The sequence below is a fragment of the Ambystoma mexicanum genome, chromosome 8 (assembly GCF_040938575.1).
Source record: "Ambystoma mexicanum isolate Mex_15411 chromosome 8, UKY_AmexF1_1, whole genome shotgun sequence".
Classification (NCBI taxonomy): Eukaryota; Metazoa; Chordata; class Amphibia; order Caudata; family Ambystomatidae; genus Ambystoma; species Ambystoma mexicanum.
Window position 1 is genome coordinate 1,310,010,636 of NC_090929.1, and position 19,088 is coordinate 1,310,029,723.

The following is a 19,088-nucleotide window of genomic DNA, read 5'->3' on the forward strand; positions in this document are numbered from 1 at the left end:
TTTGCACCTTAGGGTTAATTTAGAGTGTGAGGGACATAATAGGATTACAGACACCGGCCATTTAGGAGGCCAGGCGCCCTCCTGCCATTCAAAGCAGCATACAAGGAACAAAACAGTAACAATAACCAATAAATAAACCAAACTAGTAAATAAAATAAATGAATCAAACAAAATATAATATCAAGAAAAATGGCATCCAGTTACCTGCCACAGCCCGGAGTGAAACGTGGCTGTAATAGAAACCAAGTAAAAGGCAAATAATGTAACCAAAATGAACCGAACAAAAAAAAGGAACACTCTTCATGTGAAGCAGAGGGGCAACCACCGTACCTTCTAAGATATAACCGGATGGGAACTGTTGGCAAAGAGCCAGTAACAGGCCAATCCGATCATCCCTGTGGGTTAGACAGGGGGACAGACTCAAAGGAATATGTGCCGGTATGAAAAAAAAAACGAAAACGCAAAGGTTGTACATTGCAATCAGCAGTAACCAAAATGAAATGCTCAAAGTGCCTTTTTCGAACATGAATATCTTACATGGGTTACTTTATTCATTGCAGTATGGATCCTGTAAAATTCCCAAAAATGGTTTCAGAAATTGGGGTCAATGTTAATGCTAAACCTATTGAAACAATAGAGTAGCTAGCTTATCAGTTACACCATTACAGGTACATGTAGTCACAGAAGTTGAAGAAGGAGATTAAGTTCTCAGGACTGCAGGAATATTGGGATCTTAGCAGGTGTTATGGTGTGTTATCTACTGTCATTATTTCTATTATTTCCAGGGTGGTCTGTGAAGGAGATTGGTTCTGAGAGGAGCCGAGCTGTAGAAGCATGAGCAATTTGTGGAGTAGTTTGTAGTGATTACCAAATACAGAGCTCATTACATTACAATTCTACTATATGGTGTTGCTTTGGGGAACGTAAGAGTCTACATCATGAATGCTTGACATGTGGATTACTCTGCCCCAGCACTACTGGCCTTTCTGAGGTCATTGACCTACAGCCAGGGGCTATCTCTGTTATTAAATGCATAACCTCAGTAGTTCTCATAGAAACAAAACGAGCAGGATAAAACAGTATGCTCCCCCTAATGCATGACCACCTCTTCCGTAGCCCCATAGCTGAATGTGTCAATCTCTGAATGATGAAAGGTAGACCCAGGAATGCCTGACATGTGACTGACTCTGCTTGTCAGATATGCAATCTTACAATTCCCCACTTCCACGTTGCCAATGTGATCAACTTCACAAGGATGAAAGGCAACGTTGTTCTTACCAAGATTCAAGTCTTGGACCTGCAGGTTACATATAGGTCTCTGCAGGTGGTGTATTAATCTACTGAAATATCTTACTGTTGAGTTTAACGTGTTCTGCTATGTGGATAAAATTCACATATGCATCCTTTCCCCTAGCATTTCTCTTTCTCTTCCTGAAGCTGTTTAAGTTATATTGTGTATGTTTCTTTCCCACCAAACAGCCAAACATGCCCAAACATCTACTCAATTTCCTGGAAGATTTATGTCTTTTAAAGAAGATTCATACAGATTCGGGTTGGAAGAACGATCTGCGGGAACCCACACACCTACACAAAACTGACTAGTAGATGCAGGAGCCTCCATCAATTTTGAGAAAGTTCACCCATGCTTATTCACTAATAGGGGGCAGGGAGCCAATGAATGATCCATTATTAAGATTGTACACAATACTTAAATGTACATTTGGGGCTAGGAACATTTCCTTTTGCCTGGTGTCAGACATTCATTCACGTTGCAGATGCCTTGCATGAATCGGGGACCTGCAAGGTGAGATCTACAGACAGAAAGGTGCATGGAAAGAATGCCATTGCATCCCTGCACCTATGAGAGTGGGCCACTTGGTAGTAAGTTGTCCTAAACAGCTGAGGATGATGCCATTATAGATACTATTGCATTTTTCAGTGATTTTTTTTCCCTCTGAAACCGTATCTATGTAATAACTACAAAGACAAATATGGATACATTTAATAGTACTTTGATCAAAACTATTTTTTTTTCAGGAGGGTAAAGCAGAGAAGAAATAGATAGGACTCCAATGCTTCACACCAATATGGAACACATAGAAGCATAATTAATAATAATATGTTGGCTTTTCAGTTAAAGACATAGAACATGAGAAGACATGGCACACTGAATGGAAAAGTATAGGAAGAGACAACTAATAGTCACGTTTCTTTTAAGACCCCTCATGTTACCTACTCTACCACACTATGATGATGCATAGGAACATAATCTTTATGCCAAATGTTCAATGAAATATGAACATGTAAGGTATTTACTTGGAATGTCACCCAAACTTAAAAGGTGTTGGGAAGAAACGTTGCAACATTGATATTGAGTTCAAGGGGAATGTAAACATTTCTCTCCAAAGACACTACTATTGCATGATTTTCAACCCTGTAAGTAACTGTATGTTTTAAGCATTTCACTTTCTGTAACCCACAAGCAAGCCTCCTTAAGTGTACTTATAGCACCTCGTTGCCTGGAGGGCTGCAGTGCGCTCTACAAATACAAAAATAAAATAAATGATTTTAGAAGCACGCAACTGTACAACCCTTCAAAAAGAAAATGTAAATTAGAGCTAAAAGGCAAGTTTAGCAATTGCATTAGTTTGGAGGGTGCAACTGTAAGCTTGTTACTTGAAGAACCGGTTTCATGCGCTTCCCTTAAACTAGATGCATTGTGGGAGTTACAATAAATGGATAGATGAGCACACATAATATGTGGCTAATTTGTGCCTGGCAGTTACTGGGAAGCATTGATGTTCTTTTTTTATCACTTTGGGACAGGTGATGATTCTCATACGAAATGGCAGACATGGTCATAAGCCGCGGGAAAGTGATGGCTGTTAGGGAGAATTCTCTGTTTAGGCTGAATTTCCTAATCTAGTGAGTCCCCCAGCAGCTTTGCTGGATTTCTGGAGTTTGTTTTTGTCCATCCTGCCAAGAGTAAGACTCTTTTTCTCCCACTCTTGGACATGAATGTGGTTAATTCCTTTGAATGTCAATGTGTTCTATGGGCTATGGGGTCTTTTACTCCATAGAGCCTCATATGTTTTGCTATGTGTGTTACAACGCACCCTCCGTACCGTAACACCGGGGCATCCTAGAGGACCCCCACCATAGATTCCATACCCGGGGACTGACTACTGTCTCCCCGGGCATGTAAAGTCACCATTGGCTTTACTAGACCTAAAATTACTAACAGAACTAGTACAAACTATCCTATTGTGGACGTACTGGTAGGGGGAATTCGATTACCCCTGGGTCTGTTATTCGAGGGGGCACTGTCCCGTCCCCCCTCGTCGAGTTTTGGCTGGTGGCAGTGGAAACTACTCGTTATATTCGACCCCAAATATAACTCTATGGGATTCTTCCCATTGTTGGAATTTAATACTTTTTCTCGTTAATCTCTAACATACCACTGGTTTGTTTATCTTAAATAAATCTATCGGTTGGTATTTTCTGCCAGAACTCGGTTTTTAAAATGGCGTCTGTGTTCATCTCTGTGACTCCTAAACCAAAGGTTGAGCCCTTTTGTTCCACTTTTGGCGGGCTTCTGCACAGAGGCCCTCCAAAGTGGTGCCATTCTGTCTGGTTACCACAGGGGGTGTGGGAGGGGGTTTAGGCACCCTGGACTGAGTTGCCTTGCCAACTCAAGTCGCACTTTGGTGTGATTGGCCCAAGTGGTGAGCCACCCCGCTCACCACTTAGCGTGTTTTGATTGACAGCTAGGCTGAATGAATGGGGGTTTTCTGCATAAAAGCAGGGCTTTTGGGACTGGATCTTCAGAAGTCGCCACAGGACCTAAGAATACGACGAGGGTAAAGCTGAGCCGACCTGCAACGACGACACCTCCGGTGGAGCCCTGCTGAACCGACTCACCACTTCCCAACGACAGAGGAGATCTCCCGGCTGGAGAGTCTTCTTCCCCTGACTGGTGGGAACAACCAGTCCCCTTTGCTTTTTCTTCGCTTCCTGGGCATAGTGGTCAAATTGCCCGTGCTGAGCACCCCGGCAACCGGATAGCCACTAACCCGTACCGTGCCTTGTCCCGGAGCACTCCGCGGCTGGTCTCTCCCCTGGTGGTGCAACGATCTTCAACTTTCCTTCGACGATGAGAGCATCTCTTCTCTTGGCAAAGCCCCGACTTGCATCCACCACCAGGAACAACTACCCCCGCCGGAGCTGTCTCTCCACATACAAGGTACTGTGTCCGCCTGGCTTCCCTTGTGTCGGTTAGCGTGAGGTGTCTGAATCGTCGCCTCTCGATTGGGTCGCCTCCAAGCCTTCTTAACTTTCTGTTCTCAACTGGTCCAATCTTTCTATAACAATTTGCGACAAAGACTCGAAGTGCATTTCCACTGTGATACTTTTTGGGACATATCGCCTTGCCTCTCTCCGAGTGGGCCTGGCCTCTGAACTTTGCGATCTACAGTAGACCCTGCCTTACTTGCCTTGCATTTGTTCGTAAAAGTGTTGGTACCGAGTTGATTTCATACCCTGCCTTTTCTCTCCCGTGCTAACGAATACTAGAGTGCCATCTAGGTTAAATAAGTGGTGCCGTTGAACCTAGACTTGTTGAACTATTGTTAGGGGGATTGATTTATTTATAGTAATTGTGATTGAAGTTGTTTGCCGTATTAGTGCCAGAGTGTTTTCCATAGATGTGTTTTTATAAATAAATAACTATATATCTTTACACCGAAGCCTTGTTCCGTGTTTGCTTGTTCTACTGTGTAAATTGCCCTATTTTGTATACTCCACATACTGCTTAACTCTTCTTGAGAGAAGTCTGACTGCTCAGCCACAGCTACCAAGTGAATCTGTGTGGTACAGACTGCTACCAAGTGGGTTTACTGCCAAACACCTGTAGTCCTAAATCTTTTGCAGTGGTCCCAGAGGGAACTGCACAGGTTTCCGCCTAACAATGGCAGTGAATGTATGCCCATTAGACGGGTTACAGACAGATGAACAGCTACTAGCCCTGGACCAATCCATTCTGTCTTGGCTTTGAATGAATGGTCATATGAACATAAGGATGACTTTCGGTGCGTGAAGGAGAAGTGTGCCGATGAAATATTTTGCTTAAATGTTGAATTATTCCCATTTGTCAAGTATTGATCATGATGTATGAATTCAGAGGACGGAAGATAAAACAGGGAAAAGAGAATAGTTGGATTTGTTTCTGCTTCCTTAGATAGATTTTCTTTTATTACAACCCACATGATATTTTTTTATTCATGAATGATTGCCTCATTATCTTTTCGATATACCTACTGTAGCAAACATATTCGATTTTAAATGGGTCCCACTTATAGAAAACAATTTGAAGTTCATTTGTTCTTTCTGCAAATTAGGAGTCAAATTTCTTTCTTAATATTTGATGCTCAGCTTGTGTGCTTATGGCAATTTAATAGTAAAATGCATATGTAAAAACTATGAATTTTCTTTGCTTTATTTTAAAATGGTGCTCCATGTGTGCAGACCTTGTAAAAATCATTGGAATAAGGTCGACACATAATGGCAGTAGGTATAGTTTTAAACATTTTGTATTTTTTATTTGAGCTAACATAAAACAAAAAGCTATGAACATTGTGAAAAACAACATGCATACTTTCTTTTCTGAAATGATACATACAAGATAAACAGAGCCTTTCATCTAATAAAGGATAGCACAAAGCACACTTTAAAAAAGTCTGATATATTCTACGGGCTGTAAATTGTGCCTGTTCTGAGTCATAAGAAGAAATGCATTTTACATATTTATAAATAATTATTAAAAAACAGTGTAACAAAAATATAAACCATAAGTAGTATTAACAACAATTATCAAGTTCTAGAACCACAGTTTCAGTTTAGAAAAAGGTTGCAATGATATTTGACAGCAGTTATTCAGTGGCAAAATTGGTGATTGAAACTTTCATAGACAAGCCAAATAACGCACACTGGCTTGCGGATGAATTTACAAGGGTGCTAGAAGGTGTTGCTTTGTAATACTGTACTTGATCTACATGAATGTGGCAAGCCCTGCTCAATGAAATTAATCTATATTTTGATCTCAAATTCTAAACATTAATTTAAACATAGATTATACTCAAATGTGAGTGACCTATGTATAACATACTTCTAAAAATATGGAAAAAGAAAACCATACATACGTTTTTCCTGAGAAAAATAAAATGATGAAAAATATATGTTACAATATACATATGATTTAAAATGTATAAATGAAACTGTATGAGGACATGCCTTATAATGCTATTAACACATTTGGTAAACCATTTAATTGAAGTACTCCCACATACATAAAGTACAACAAAATTAAAGCAATAAGTTATTATACATGTTATTGTAAGCATAAAATGAGGCTGTCGGAAACTCTGCTTCCCCTTCTTTGCTTACCCTCGCTCCTTCCATCTCACCACTGCTCCAATTAGGCCCTTTTTGGACTTGTTTAAGTCCAGAAAAAAGTCACACATCATCCACACAGTCAGACCCATGAAATCAAACGTGTCCATAGACTGTGATGTGATTATAGTATGACATCTGTTTGTGGAGCATCTGAAGTATTCTTTTATTTCCATTGAGTGTCTCCCTGAAAGCTTCACTCAATCATCTGTTCAAATTGGGACTTTTACACATTAATTTACTGCTTATTCTTTGTTTTTGTTTTTAAGCTAGGAAAACGGAAGGATAATTGTAGATATGTTTTATCTGGCAAGTAACTTGCCCTTTTTTGCAATGTAATTTGTTTACTGCCAACATTTTAAGAATTAAAATATTTTGACTTCCAAAGGCATGAAATCACTTCCACATGTTTAGGTTTGGAATGGCATGACTTCCTCTGCCCTAAAGCATTGATTCTCTTCTTATCTCCATCTCACAATCCTTTTCTCAGTACACATCTAGTCAGAGGGTTGGTCTTTAAAATTGAACTTAATGTGTTTAATGTTTTTTTCGGGAGGAAGCCGTGGTTCCTACATATAGTAAAAGGAAGAATGCCATACAATGTATTGACATTAAATACAGGACACTTATACATACGAATAGCTGCATTCTATAAAAAGCTAATGATATGTATAAAAGCAGTGGTTCACCTATTCTATAACGGTAGTGCATACCTTGCAGTATTAAAGGCAAATTATATAGTGAAATCTATAGATTACTGTTGCTAAATCGTGACTACCAATTTATAATGTCTGTGGGTTTGTGTACATGGGTTTTTCACATTTTGAGTACTTGTTTGAATCACAAACATACCCAAGTTAAACATGTTGGGTCATTTAAACACATATTTTCCAATATCTTAAGATAACTGCTTTGTATGATATCCCCGTAAATCAAATCAGCCGATGTATTATTTCCAGAAATGTCAGTGTTGAAATGTATGATTATGCTCCCTCAATAATTAAGAGGTAAGCAATGCTGATATGCCCTGCTTATTTCAAAATATCTATCTACAGTGCATTTAGAAAATTGGGGGTGTCAATTACTCCAGCACTGGTTGACAGCTGCGTCACAGCGGTAACATTTCAAGTACCTGAAGCAAATGTGATTTAACAACTGAAAATAGAACCCAAATTGAACATTGTATGAATCCATGGCCACCTGCAAAATATGAAGCGATGTAAAAAGGATAATGTCTTCTTTCCTCTAGTAATAAAGTTGTGGAGCTCCATCAGCACATATCACAGATGTGAAACGGGACATGTAGGCAGCGAGAGGCAGGCGATGAATAGTAACGTGAATATGTAGCATGCTGTTCCTGCAGATGTTCTTCCCAGTGGAATTCATAGCTTTAATCGCAGAGGTATGCAGTATTGCAAGGTTTACACATTTTAGGCTATTATGAAAGAGACGTAATATTGGAGCGGCCACCAGGCGGCGCAAATATCTTCTGTGTCGGACGTCTTGGAACATGGTCATCTGTCTGAGACCCTGAAAAAGATCACACAGAAAACAAAAGTAATTGAAGGCAAATGAGATTATATTGTTTACTAGTCTTAAATCAGTTATGAATACCTCATTTAATAATTTGTGTTAAGCTATAAATAAGAAACACCAAATATAAATTACATAGTATAGAAACATTGTGTTTATGAAATCTCAGCACTTTTGTTTTGCCGCCATGTCGGTATAATTAAATAGTTTTGCTTGACTGAAGGGCTATCATTTTTATTTAACCAAATCAATATTGATAGTGCTGAAATTGGCTGCATTACTTACCGGTAGGTTTTCATTGCTTAAAGATCTACTCTTGCTTATCATAGTACTTACAAATGAGGTGACCTACAACCAGGACAGGTCGTTTCTCCAAAAGCTCTCAAAAATGTTTTTCCGTGGTCCCCACCTTTATCTGGGAGATGCATATACTCTCCGGAAGTATTTCCACAATAGAAGGCTCAGTCAATGGGCCTCATTATGAATCCGGCAGGTAGGCATGCCGGTAAATACAGGCACGCCTGCTGCCGGAGGCATGAATTTACTGGCACCCGGCAATGCCAACTACTGGGGCATTGCAGCCCCGGTAGACCCGGTAATTGCCCATTGCCGGGTGCCAGTATTTATTACTCCTCATTCCGATTTGAGTCCCATTGGACTCAATGGGAATGGGGAGGCTGGATGCACCGGCACCATTCATCAATGGTGCCGGTGCATCTGTTGAGGTCTGCCCGCGGCTGCCGGTATGCCCGCCAGGTCAGACCTAGCGGGCGGGAAGGCACCCGCGAGCAGGACTCATAGTTTGCAGGTCCGGTAACAATGGTACCGACAAGCTTACTGGTACCATTGTTACCGGACCGGCAACATCGTAATGAGGCCCAATGTGTAGTCCATGCCATAAGTACATTAGTGAGGTAGAACAGGACTAGAAGTAATGCTGATTACTGGTAGGTGATTGGAGGTACTACCTACACCTCCTTCATCCCAGTTCTTACTAAAATACAGTGAAGTCCCTAGCTTCACAGCATAAAGGATAATGACATAACCAATATCCTCAGACTACTGTCTGTCAAAGCTTCTCCCATCCATGCACCATGTACCTTGTTCACCAACATCAACCAGTCAGTTGCTCGTTAACATTCCCTCTAATGTAATGTTAAAGGTCATTTGTACCGCGCACTATCACCACCGGAGTGGTCCCCTGGCGCTCTGGCGGCTCTGAAAGAGGGAGGGAGGGGTGGGTTAGTGGGTGGAGGCTGGAAAAGTGCAAGATTGCAGTGATGTGCTGTTGGCAGCCTCAGCCCGGTGGTTCCGTCGGCTGGGCCTGGGGTGTATGCGGCCGGTAGTCGTCGTGTGCTGATGTGCGAGTCTATGTGTGTCTTTGTTTTGTTGTTGCAGTGTAGTGAAGTTCGTGCGGTTTGCTGTGCTGGAGGTTTGTGGTTGTGTTTGGTTTGGACACCTAATACAGGACTACCATGTACAGTGCAGTTTCTGTAATATGTGTTCCTTGTCCAAACATTGTGTGTCCTAAATCAATCAATAAATAAATAAATATTAATGAGGTATACCAATTTGATATATCCTTCTGAGGAACAGAGAAACCAAATACTTCCCCACATATGAAAAGTATTCTCAATCAATAGGAGCCCTTTTCCTTCCCTTTCAGTAGAGGATGAAAGCAGAAAAGTTGGCAGAACCAGGTTGTTCCATGTAAAATGATAAGCAAACCTAAGGACGACAGGTGGGATTGCATTAGGGAATGAGTTTATTCGGCTGAATGTCCAAGCCCTTTGCTTTAATCTTCGTAGTGCAATTGTGCAGCGACCAAGAAAATGGTTTCCAGAAAGAAATGTGCTGCGTCTGCTATATAATAGTGTTCCTGTGAAAACTACAAAAAGGAGGGAAGTTCACAGGATGGGGACAAAATGACATTGAAGAGCAGCAGGGTCCACATTAAAGAAACCATGCACTCGTGCGAGAGGAATTATTTCACAGGATTATCACTAGAGCAAACATGAGACTAGTGCTAAAACATATTCCTTTAATGCATTATTTCACCAAGGCAAAGTTTACTGTAGTGCTTATACTGATTCATATTAGCAGAATGGCAACAAATACATTGACAGTACTATTTCTGCAATAGGACAACTTTTTCACTAGTGGTGATAACACATAAAACTCCATGTGCACCAGTGCAAATTGTCTATCATATGGGACCAACATTGAAAGTTCGTCCAGCGGTTGCTGTAGTCTTTCAATGTTGATGGCCTTAATCACTGCTGAATAGCAAGAGTAAGATGCCTTGAGGTACCTTGTTTTCCAGACCTTGCCTATGAATACAAATGATGTTAGGTGATTTTGAACCTTTAACCACTGCTAGGCCCTTGCTTGTGTTAGGGAGTTTTACTAAAGTCCCCCTAGGCTAGGACTATAAAACACTCAGGGTTCCAACTCTTAGTATAGGCCTAAACAACCCAAAATGTTAGGTAGTTATGGGTGAGCAGCAGGCTCATCTAAGGAGTGAGAAGGGACACTTGCACTTATATACACATTATTATTTATATAAACAAACTAGGCAATTTTAAGTTCATTTTTCAATTCAGGTAGGTAAGAGAAACTTGTATACACATGTACAGTATGACATTTGCAAGGTAACTCAATTCAAATGGTAAACCTTAAGTTGGAATGCAGCTAACTGAACGAGTTTTGTTAGGTTAGCAAAGGTATTCATCAACCAACAATCATCAAATGAAGATACTAGTAAGTAAAATAACTGGTTACACACTTCAAAAATAGTTGGAAGCAATTCAAGGTAAAGTAAGAACTTGGCAAATAATATTTTAGAATCACTGGTTCAAGGAAGAATACAATCATTCAAGGCCAACACAGAGCAGGTAAGACTTGCATTTAAATTCACAGAAGTCTTTGGTTTTCGAAGTCCTTCCCTATCTAAGTATGAGAGTTTCAGGGTAGGATTGGAGGGCAAAATAGATAAGGAACAAGGTGTAGAATAACAAGAGTTACAGAAAAAGACTTGTAGCAAGTAAGTACATTTATTTGTTAGGAAAAGCGGTTCAGGGACTTCGTAGAAGGTTCCCTGTAGGTGCACAGGTTTCAATCCTGGGTGAACATGTATGGGCAAACTCCGAAACGTATGACTTGTTACTCCACCAACACAGGAGCAACAAAGCCACTCTAGAAAAGTTCTACCAATAGTCTCACAGTACCTGAAGCATGAAGAAGAGGTTGCAGTGCAAAGCTTCCACGATGCACCAGCAGTAGACCGAGTCACTGGATTCTTGGTTAGGCAGAGGGAAGAAGGGGCACTGGATGGATCTATGCAGCAGCAGTCAATTGGAGAGGCTTCAGACAAGGATTCTTCACAGTTATGTGGTTTTGGTACCCTTTTCATCGCACCATTGAAGAACGGTTACAGCCCAGTTGACTCACATTGCTCTCTCATACTTCAAGGAGTGGAATCTTGCTTCTGGAGGTCCAGAAGGAGTCCACCAAAGCTTTGTGAGGTTTCAATCTCCAGAGGTTGATGGCTTGAAATGCAGGTCGTCTTCAGACTGGCTGGTCCTACCAGTCTAAGGGAGGGTGCCATCAAGATCAGAGCTTCCCTCTGACTTGGAAACGAGGGGTGGTGCAGCAGCAGTCACTCTGGTGGCTCTGACAATCTCTGCAGGTAACTGCAGACATCCTTATTCTTCAGCAGCAAGATCCTCACCTTGTATTCAGGAACCCAGCCATTAGACATGGATGCTGTCTGTCAAACTTGGGATGTGGGCTGTACTTGCAGGACTCCCAGTCTCCCAATTAGAATTGGGTCCTCCCAGCTTACTGTCCTACCAGACACAATAGCACCTTCAGGGGGCATCACAAAGGGATCCCAGCAAAGGACCTCCCTTATGCCAGCAGGGCAGACGGAGGACCAAGAAAAAACAAACCATGGTGGGTTGGTGAAAAGAGAAGACATGAACAATTTTGAATCATCGGTGTCCCATGCGAGCCTTACCCCAGCCGCAAATGCAGCTTGCATTGTAAGTTTCCTAAAACTGGTAGAAAAAGTATTCACTGCCACCAGCCACTCAAACGGAATTGTTACTGTAAACAAAAAGTTACAGAAGGGGAAATAGGCAGGCAAGAATTCCCCTCCGCACTCCACACAAGGGGAGGGGTGCTTGTCTTACAAAAAAAGTATAGGTAGGATAAAAAGTACCCTCTTATCCTTGGGAACAGTAGTTCTTGCACGGAATAAAAATAAAGGGGGAGCTCAAGGAGCTTCCAGTAACACTGCACATAAGGTGCTGTGTGCTACAATAAGGAATTACAGACACCAGAGGAAAAGATGGAGTAAAGTGACTACATCAAACTAAACCCAAAAAGAGGTGCCCAGAGTACAAAAATATTAAATGGGTGAGTGGGAAAAAGATTACCACTCACACGACAGATGAAAAGCCCAATAGTCCAGCAAAAGTGCTGTGGGACTCACCAGGTGAGGAGAACATCACACAAGATGGAAATTCTACCTACCAGCTTGGTTCTGCCAGACCAGTTTGGAGTGACAGTTTCACTCCGGTAGCAGATGAACACATAATTTCTGAGTACAGAAGCTGAGTACAGAAGCTGGCCCAGTGGTCAAGTCCTGAGATACAGGTGAATGGGATGTCTTCAGGTTGAACCAGAAATTGTATTTCTGTAGCGTATCTGGTCTGTGTGCGGAATTGCTTTGTCTTGCGAAGAAGCCTTAATGATTCTGTAATCCAGGAATGGGTAAAGGGCATTTTCCCTTTGATGCAAGAGAGCTACCTTGGGGCCCAGTGCCAGTGGTGAACACTGCTTGTGATGTATTTAATCCACATGGAAGAATTGAGGTTGTGAATTCCCAACTGCAAACCTTAGGAACTGTTGCTTTGGGCATGCATTAAGGATGTCCAATGACGTCAGAGAGTCCACAGGCAGATAAATGGGATGATCTTTTGGATCCTTTCCATTTTGAAAGGGAACAGTTTCATAAATTGATTGCCAAACTTCAAATCCAAAACAAAAAGAAGCCTGCTGATGCATTTGGGACCACAAAGATGATCAACTAACAGCCTGCACCCTCCTTATTCACTGGTAAACAATGGATGGCTTTCTTGTATATCAGGTTGCCTACGTCCTGTTACACTGCAGCTTCACTGGTCTGATTCAAAAAGGTTAGCTCATGTGAAATTTGATTTTAGCTCTTATATTTAGTGACGTTTATTTACCTTTGGAGTTTGCATTATAAAATGTTGTTCTTAAGATAATACTATGCATTAAGACGCTATCAATCGTTTTATTGTGGGTTAGATCACACCCAGACACCACCAATATTTAGTAGTGCAATTAATTTCCTATTTTGAATGCAAAACACGTATACATTCTCCTAATGATTAAGGATTTCTAGGACGGTATTGTTTTCATAACATTTTGCTGAACTATAGCTGTGCCATTTTCATAACCACATTTCTGACTATTATCTTAGATCATATTTTTATATGTTGGGAGATCCTCCCTTTAAGTAAGATCAGTAGATTTTTTTAGACTAACATTTACAATAAAATAATAGCATATTATGAGTGATTCTGCACTGTAGGCATAATATCATAATAATGTTTGACAATCATTCTGAATTGTATGCTGCTTTTAAAAGGGATCCAATAGGGAATTGTGGTACAATGAATCTATTTACCATCGTCAAATTGATTTAGTGAATATCGGTTACTTACCAGTTTATACGTTTTATTACATATTTTACAGGTTTAAGTAATCATACACAATAAGGTGTCACTCAAATGCAAAACACATTTCCTGATATTTTCACAAATAGATTTACAGCTGGAGGAAATTGGAGATATGATATGATAAGTCATTTAGAATGTGCCTGTACACAAGTGTTTCAAGCACTATCTTTCCATGTTCATTTTTATTGTGCATAGTTCAGATGGTAGTATTTAATTGGACATTTGCCTATCTAGGAGCTCATGTTTTGATGAGTGTATCGTAGGAAAAATGCACTTTGCTTATGTGATGCCCCATTTTCATTCATTTGTATGGCGGAGAGTAGAGGCGGATCATAAATGACAATTTTGGTGCCCCATTCCCCTCCGCTATATAAATAATCCAGCATTTGCACCAACCTGCATTTTCATGCTTGTGCAAATGCTGAGGATTCCTATAGAGTCTGCCAGCTTTTTTCACCAGCAATACGAAGGTGGACTCCATAGGAAGCCATTGTGGGTACATGGCAGGAGTTGTTTAATTTATTTGCATGACAGAGTGCAAAAGGGCCACTGAAGTTAATATTGCCACTAGCACCCATGTAGTTTTCTACACCTGCGCAAATGGTGCTTAAAAAAGAAAACGTACCTATGCTTCGGGGCCGACGCTGCACAGTGCTGTCCTCCCTGAAGTCTGTCTTCAATGTTGATGACGCATGTCATCAACATTGAAAACGGACTTCATGGACAACAGCACTGCATGGAGCTGGGCGGGCAGCAAAGGTAAGTTTCTTTTTTTCCCTATTTTAAAAACAAACACACTCTTGGCACCGGCGAAGGAAACTATGCATGTGCTCCGAAGTAAGGGGGTTGAGGGTGCGGGGAAGGGAAGAGGGTGCTGGCTACCCAGGCTGCTCAGAAAATGAGCGTTTACCATACAATACAGCCCACGCTCTGAGCATCTTGATTGGTCAGCGCCCCCTCCAAAGGAGAAGCTGGTGTTCTGAAAAGAGCCAAAAGGAAATGCTTTAAAGGATGCCTGAATGTGCATCAGCGCGTGTACCTGCTTACCTGTGAGCCCAACTCATTGGAAGATTTGTTATCAAGCCCTGTCTCCTCCGTTCTCTTTATGACTGCCTTATGATGGTCTCAGCATTTGCTTATTAAATAAAATTAAATGTTAATCTTACACAAAGACTCAACTGTTGGGTTCGAGGGGGTCGAATTAGGACAGCTTCTTTAGCAAACTGGGCATTACCTTTCTTTGCAGACTTCCATTGACATCCTTTACTCCATTTTAGTGAATGCAGTTGTTCCAGAGGGTATTGGGTGTTGGCTCTCATGTTTATTTATACCAGAAATGTGCTAAATTATGTTTTACAGGAGTCTGCTTTCACTTGCTGTTGCCCTGCCTGCACTGACGCTCCACCTCCCTACGCCTGCTTGCTTCATAAACCGGAAGTCAAGCGAAGCGTAGCGGAGTGTGTCAGAGTGTCCGGGTGTCCGGTGTGCCGTGAATACTGTGAGGATTTCTTGGGACTGCTGCTAGAAATCACTGCTGGAAAAAGTATTTTTTTTTTTTTTGCTGCCTTGGAACTTTACATTGGAGTCTGCTTTCACTTCGCAGACACAGGAGTCTGCTTTCACTTGCTGTTGCCCTGCCTGCACTGTGCACTGACGCTCCACCTCCCTACGCCTGCTTGCATCATAAACCGGAAGTCAAGCGAAGCGTAGCGGAGTGTGTCAGAGTGTCCGGTGTCAGGTGGTAGGTGGAGTGTGGAGTGTGGAGTGCTAGACCCCAGCGCCGTAAAAGATCTTCTAAACTTCAAAACACAAAGGAAGGTAAGCCTTCCTTTTTTTTTTTTTTTTTTTACACGGGTCATCGGGACTAAGTGAAGAAGAGCACAGATATAAAATGCTCTTAAGGAGAGACAATGAACAAACTGGAGGGGCTGAGGGCACAGCTGGGGACACAGATATCACCTGTTCCACCCCCTCCTGGGCTGCGGAGGCAGAACTACAGTTGGAGGTCCCTGATCCCCTATTAAACAAAAACCCTTGCCCCTTTAACATTCAAGTGAAAATTAGAGCAAGCACAGCTCTATACATAGATAACGGGCTGGGGGCACCTAATACTGGGGAAACACCCAAAGTCACAGGAGCCGCCATGGATGACATCGAAATTGTAGCAGGAAGCCTACAGACGGCCGCTGAGCATTCGGCAAATCAGGTCACACAAAAAACCATAGATAAACCAGTAGAAACCCAAACGCAAAATCTGGTCAGTTCGCCAAATCCAACAACATGGAACGTTTCTACTATTGAGCATTGGGCAAGCCCAAATGAGGCAAGCATAGGTGAGAACGCCAGTCTAGGGCCTGCATCCAGTGGGATAGAAAAATCGAACTTACCAACATCGGGGGAACATCACATAGAGAAGATCCTGAAAAGAAAAAACTCAAACTCCGAGGCAGAAGAAGAAAGGCCGTGGATGGATTCAGAAAAGTCGGAAGGCTGTGAGGGAGCAAACCCAAGGAACCAGCTTAGCCCCCCAGCCAGATATACAGTTAAGAGGACGAAATACCCGACCAACCAAAAGGAAGATGCCCCCAGAAGCATTATATGGAAACCATTTACTGCAGGACCATTGCCAATAAACCTAACAAAAGGGGGGACCAAAACTCCAACCATCACAAATGGAGGAACCATAGTAACCCCAGTAAACGTAGGACAGACCCTTAGCCTCAGTTTTGGCAGCAGGAGCTCCGCCTGTACGAATCAATTAAAGAAAACGACAGGAGTGGAAATATCAGACGCAGTTTTGTTGGAAACGTCAATGGACATGGAGAACGCATTAAGAGATAAGTTTACAGGAACCAAAAATGTTGACAAAGCAAAAGGAACAAGTGCCAAAGTAGCTACTGAAGACAACTTGACGCAAACGTTGCCACCAAACCAAGTGGGAAGCGTAGACAAGGTCATATCAGGCCGAACAATGGAAGACAATTTCCTAATGGTCGCAACTTTGTCAGGTGTCTTAGCACCCTTCATGAAATTCTACGAGGATATCGCGGACACACTAAGAGATCATTCTACAATACTTGCTATGGTTCACACTAAAACAATATTTGTGGAGGGCTTTATCTCAGCAATCCAAAACAACTTGGACAACAGTACCGCCAAGGTCACCCAACTGCTACATGACATAATCGAACCTATACTAAAAGAGAGAAAACTAGGGAAGTCAAATCCAAAAAGCAAGGAACCAATAAGGAAAGACTCTGGATTAATGACCACACAAGAGGTCAGCCCAGTCATAGAAAAAGAAAGCAAAGCTGGATCCAACGAGCAAGAAAACAAAGGAGAAAGGTCCACGGCAACACTGGTAAACGTAGAAGAGGTCGCAGAAACCCAAAGTGCGTCCGTTACGGGACCGCGAGAAGCCCAAAGTGAAGAGAAGGGGGAGGCAAAACAAAACGAAGACGGACCCACCCTGGCCGAGGACTGCACCAGCAATAATCTTTTGAGAGAAAAATCAAAGAGCACATCATCTGATCCAGATATAAGAAACGAGCCAACGAAATCACTAGAGACTGAAGTGGGAAAAAAAACCCTAAACAGAAGTGCCAGGGAAGGGCTAAACAACTCTACAGAAATAGTGGAGGCTATCTCTAGTACAAAATCGACAACAATGCCTGAAGACCCCACCACTACGGATAAGTGTCGGGAGAAAGGAAAGAAAAAGGGGAACGTGTGTGAGATCTTCAAAACAAGAGACACAAACATAGGAGGGAAAAAATCAGATAACCAAATAAAAACGAAGAACAACGGACCCGCAGACAACAAATCAGGGGGTCATCACAAGATCACAGGACCCACTAAAAAACAGAAAACCACCAGTAAAAGCCACAAGCAGTAGCAAAAGCCGGGCATTTATGAAAAATTTGACAATACCAAAAGAACAACCGAGTATAATTGACCAGCTAAGAAACAACAAGAAAAAGGTCAGAACAGAACAAAAGACCGAAGGACAAAAGATCTTAGAAATCGAAGAAGACGATTGTCCTGAAAATGACCTGCTGGATCTCTCTACATACCCGGTCTCAGATGATGAAGACAAACAGGGAATAAGAGGCTTCGAAGAGGTAAATACAGAGGCAGAAGACTCCTTGAGTGAGGAGCATACAGACTATAGTGAGAGTGATACCTCATCTATAATGTCAATACAGACCGAAAACGAGACACAGAGAGACAACAAAAAAGTTCCAGATACTCATACAGAAAAGGATGTATTGAGAAAAAACCGGGATCTAAGTGAAAAAACTCAGAAGAGTGAACGTAGAGGTAGAGAAAGGAACGTGGGGCGGTCTGAGACCTGGAACCACGGAACCAGTCGGGAAAGTGAAACAAGATACAGCAAAAAGCGGACCGAGATGGAGGAAAGAAGATATCGGCATCAACTAAAAGAGGGGGAAAGAGACCTACAGCATCGACCGCGCAAAACAAGTGCTGGTGACAGTTATAAACAACCGGGGCTTGTCCTAGAACGTATCCTTCATTATGAAGACTGACTAATTCTCAACAGAACCAATGTAATAAGATTACTCCACCATATACCGGCATTAAGACTAATTACAACAGACGACCTGGCGATCGTGGAATTCGTCGAGGAAGATCGCACTGATAAAGTAATTCTGCACACAAGATCAAATCTGGTGAGACAACTACTACTGGAAGAAGCCCCGCAATTAAGACCAATGGGGTTTGACTTACAAGAAAGTGACGAAGTCCTAAAAACCCAGGAGAGAGTAAAGAAACATTCGGTGAGACAGATCAACAGAAAAGACAGAGAGACCAGTAGTGTTAAAATAAATAGAATATCAGCAGTGAGAAGGGGCAACCAGAACACACAAAGCTCAAACAATAGAAGTCAACATCAAAGAGAAGAAAATGAAGTGGCAAGGTGGAAATGGTTGAAAAACATGATTGATGACAAAACAAACACCCAATAACATAAAACAGTAAAAAGTGTGGGTTCATGGAGCCTGGGAAGTTGGAACACTAGAGGCTCTACCCACCTTTTTACTAAGGGAGTGCTTCAAAAAGAGAACTTTAGTGTGTTGTGCCTACAAGAAACATGGTTGTTGCAACCACCGACACTGGAAGGTTACGTGGTTCTGCTAAATCCAGCGGTCAAAGGTCAAAAAGGCAGACCCATGTCAGGCCTACTTATAGCCATCAAAAACGATCTGGATTGGCAAGTCCTGGAGGAGTCAAACCCAAATTTATTCATCCAGATGGTAGTGTTACAGCTGGACAAAAAAGCCAGTAAAATACTAATATTGATCAACATATACTGGA

General features: G+C 41.8%; 1 protein-coding gene across 2 annotated transcripts in view; it reads right to left on the bottom strand.

The window, feature by feature from the left end:
- Positions 1–5,570: 5,570 nt before the first annotated feature.
- Positions 5,571–19,088, bottom strand: part of DPYSL4 (dihydropyrimidinase like 4) — a 314,640-nt gene continuing 301,122 nt past the window's right edge. For both annotated transcript variants that reach the window (XM_069611421.1, XM_069611422.1), the window contains exon 14: positions 5,571–7,977. In XM_069611421.1, coding sequence (XP_069467522.1) covers positions 7,886–7,977 — 92 coding nt within the window. In that variant the 3' untranslated portion in view covers positions 5,571–7,885. The remainder of the gene's footprint in view (positions 7,978–19,088) is intronic.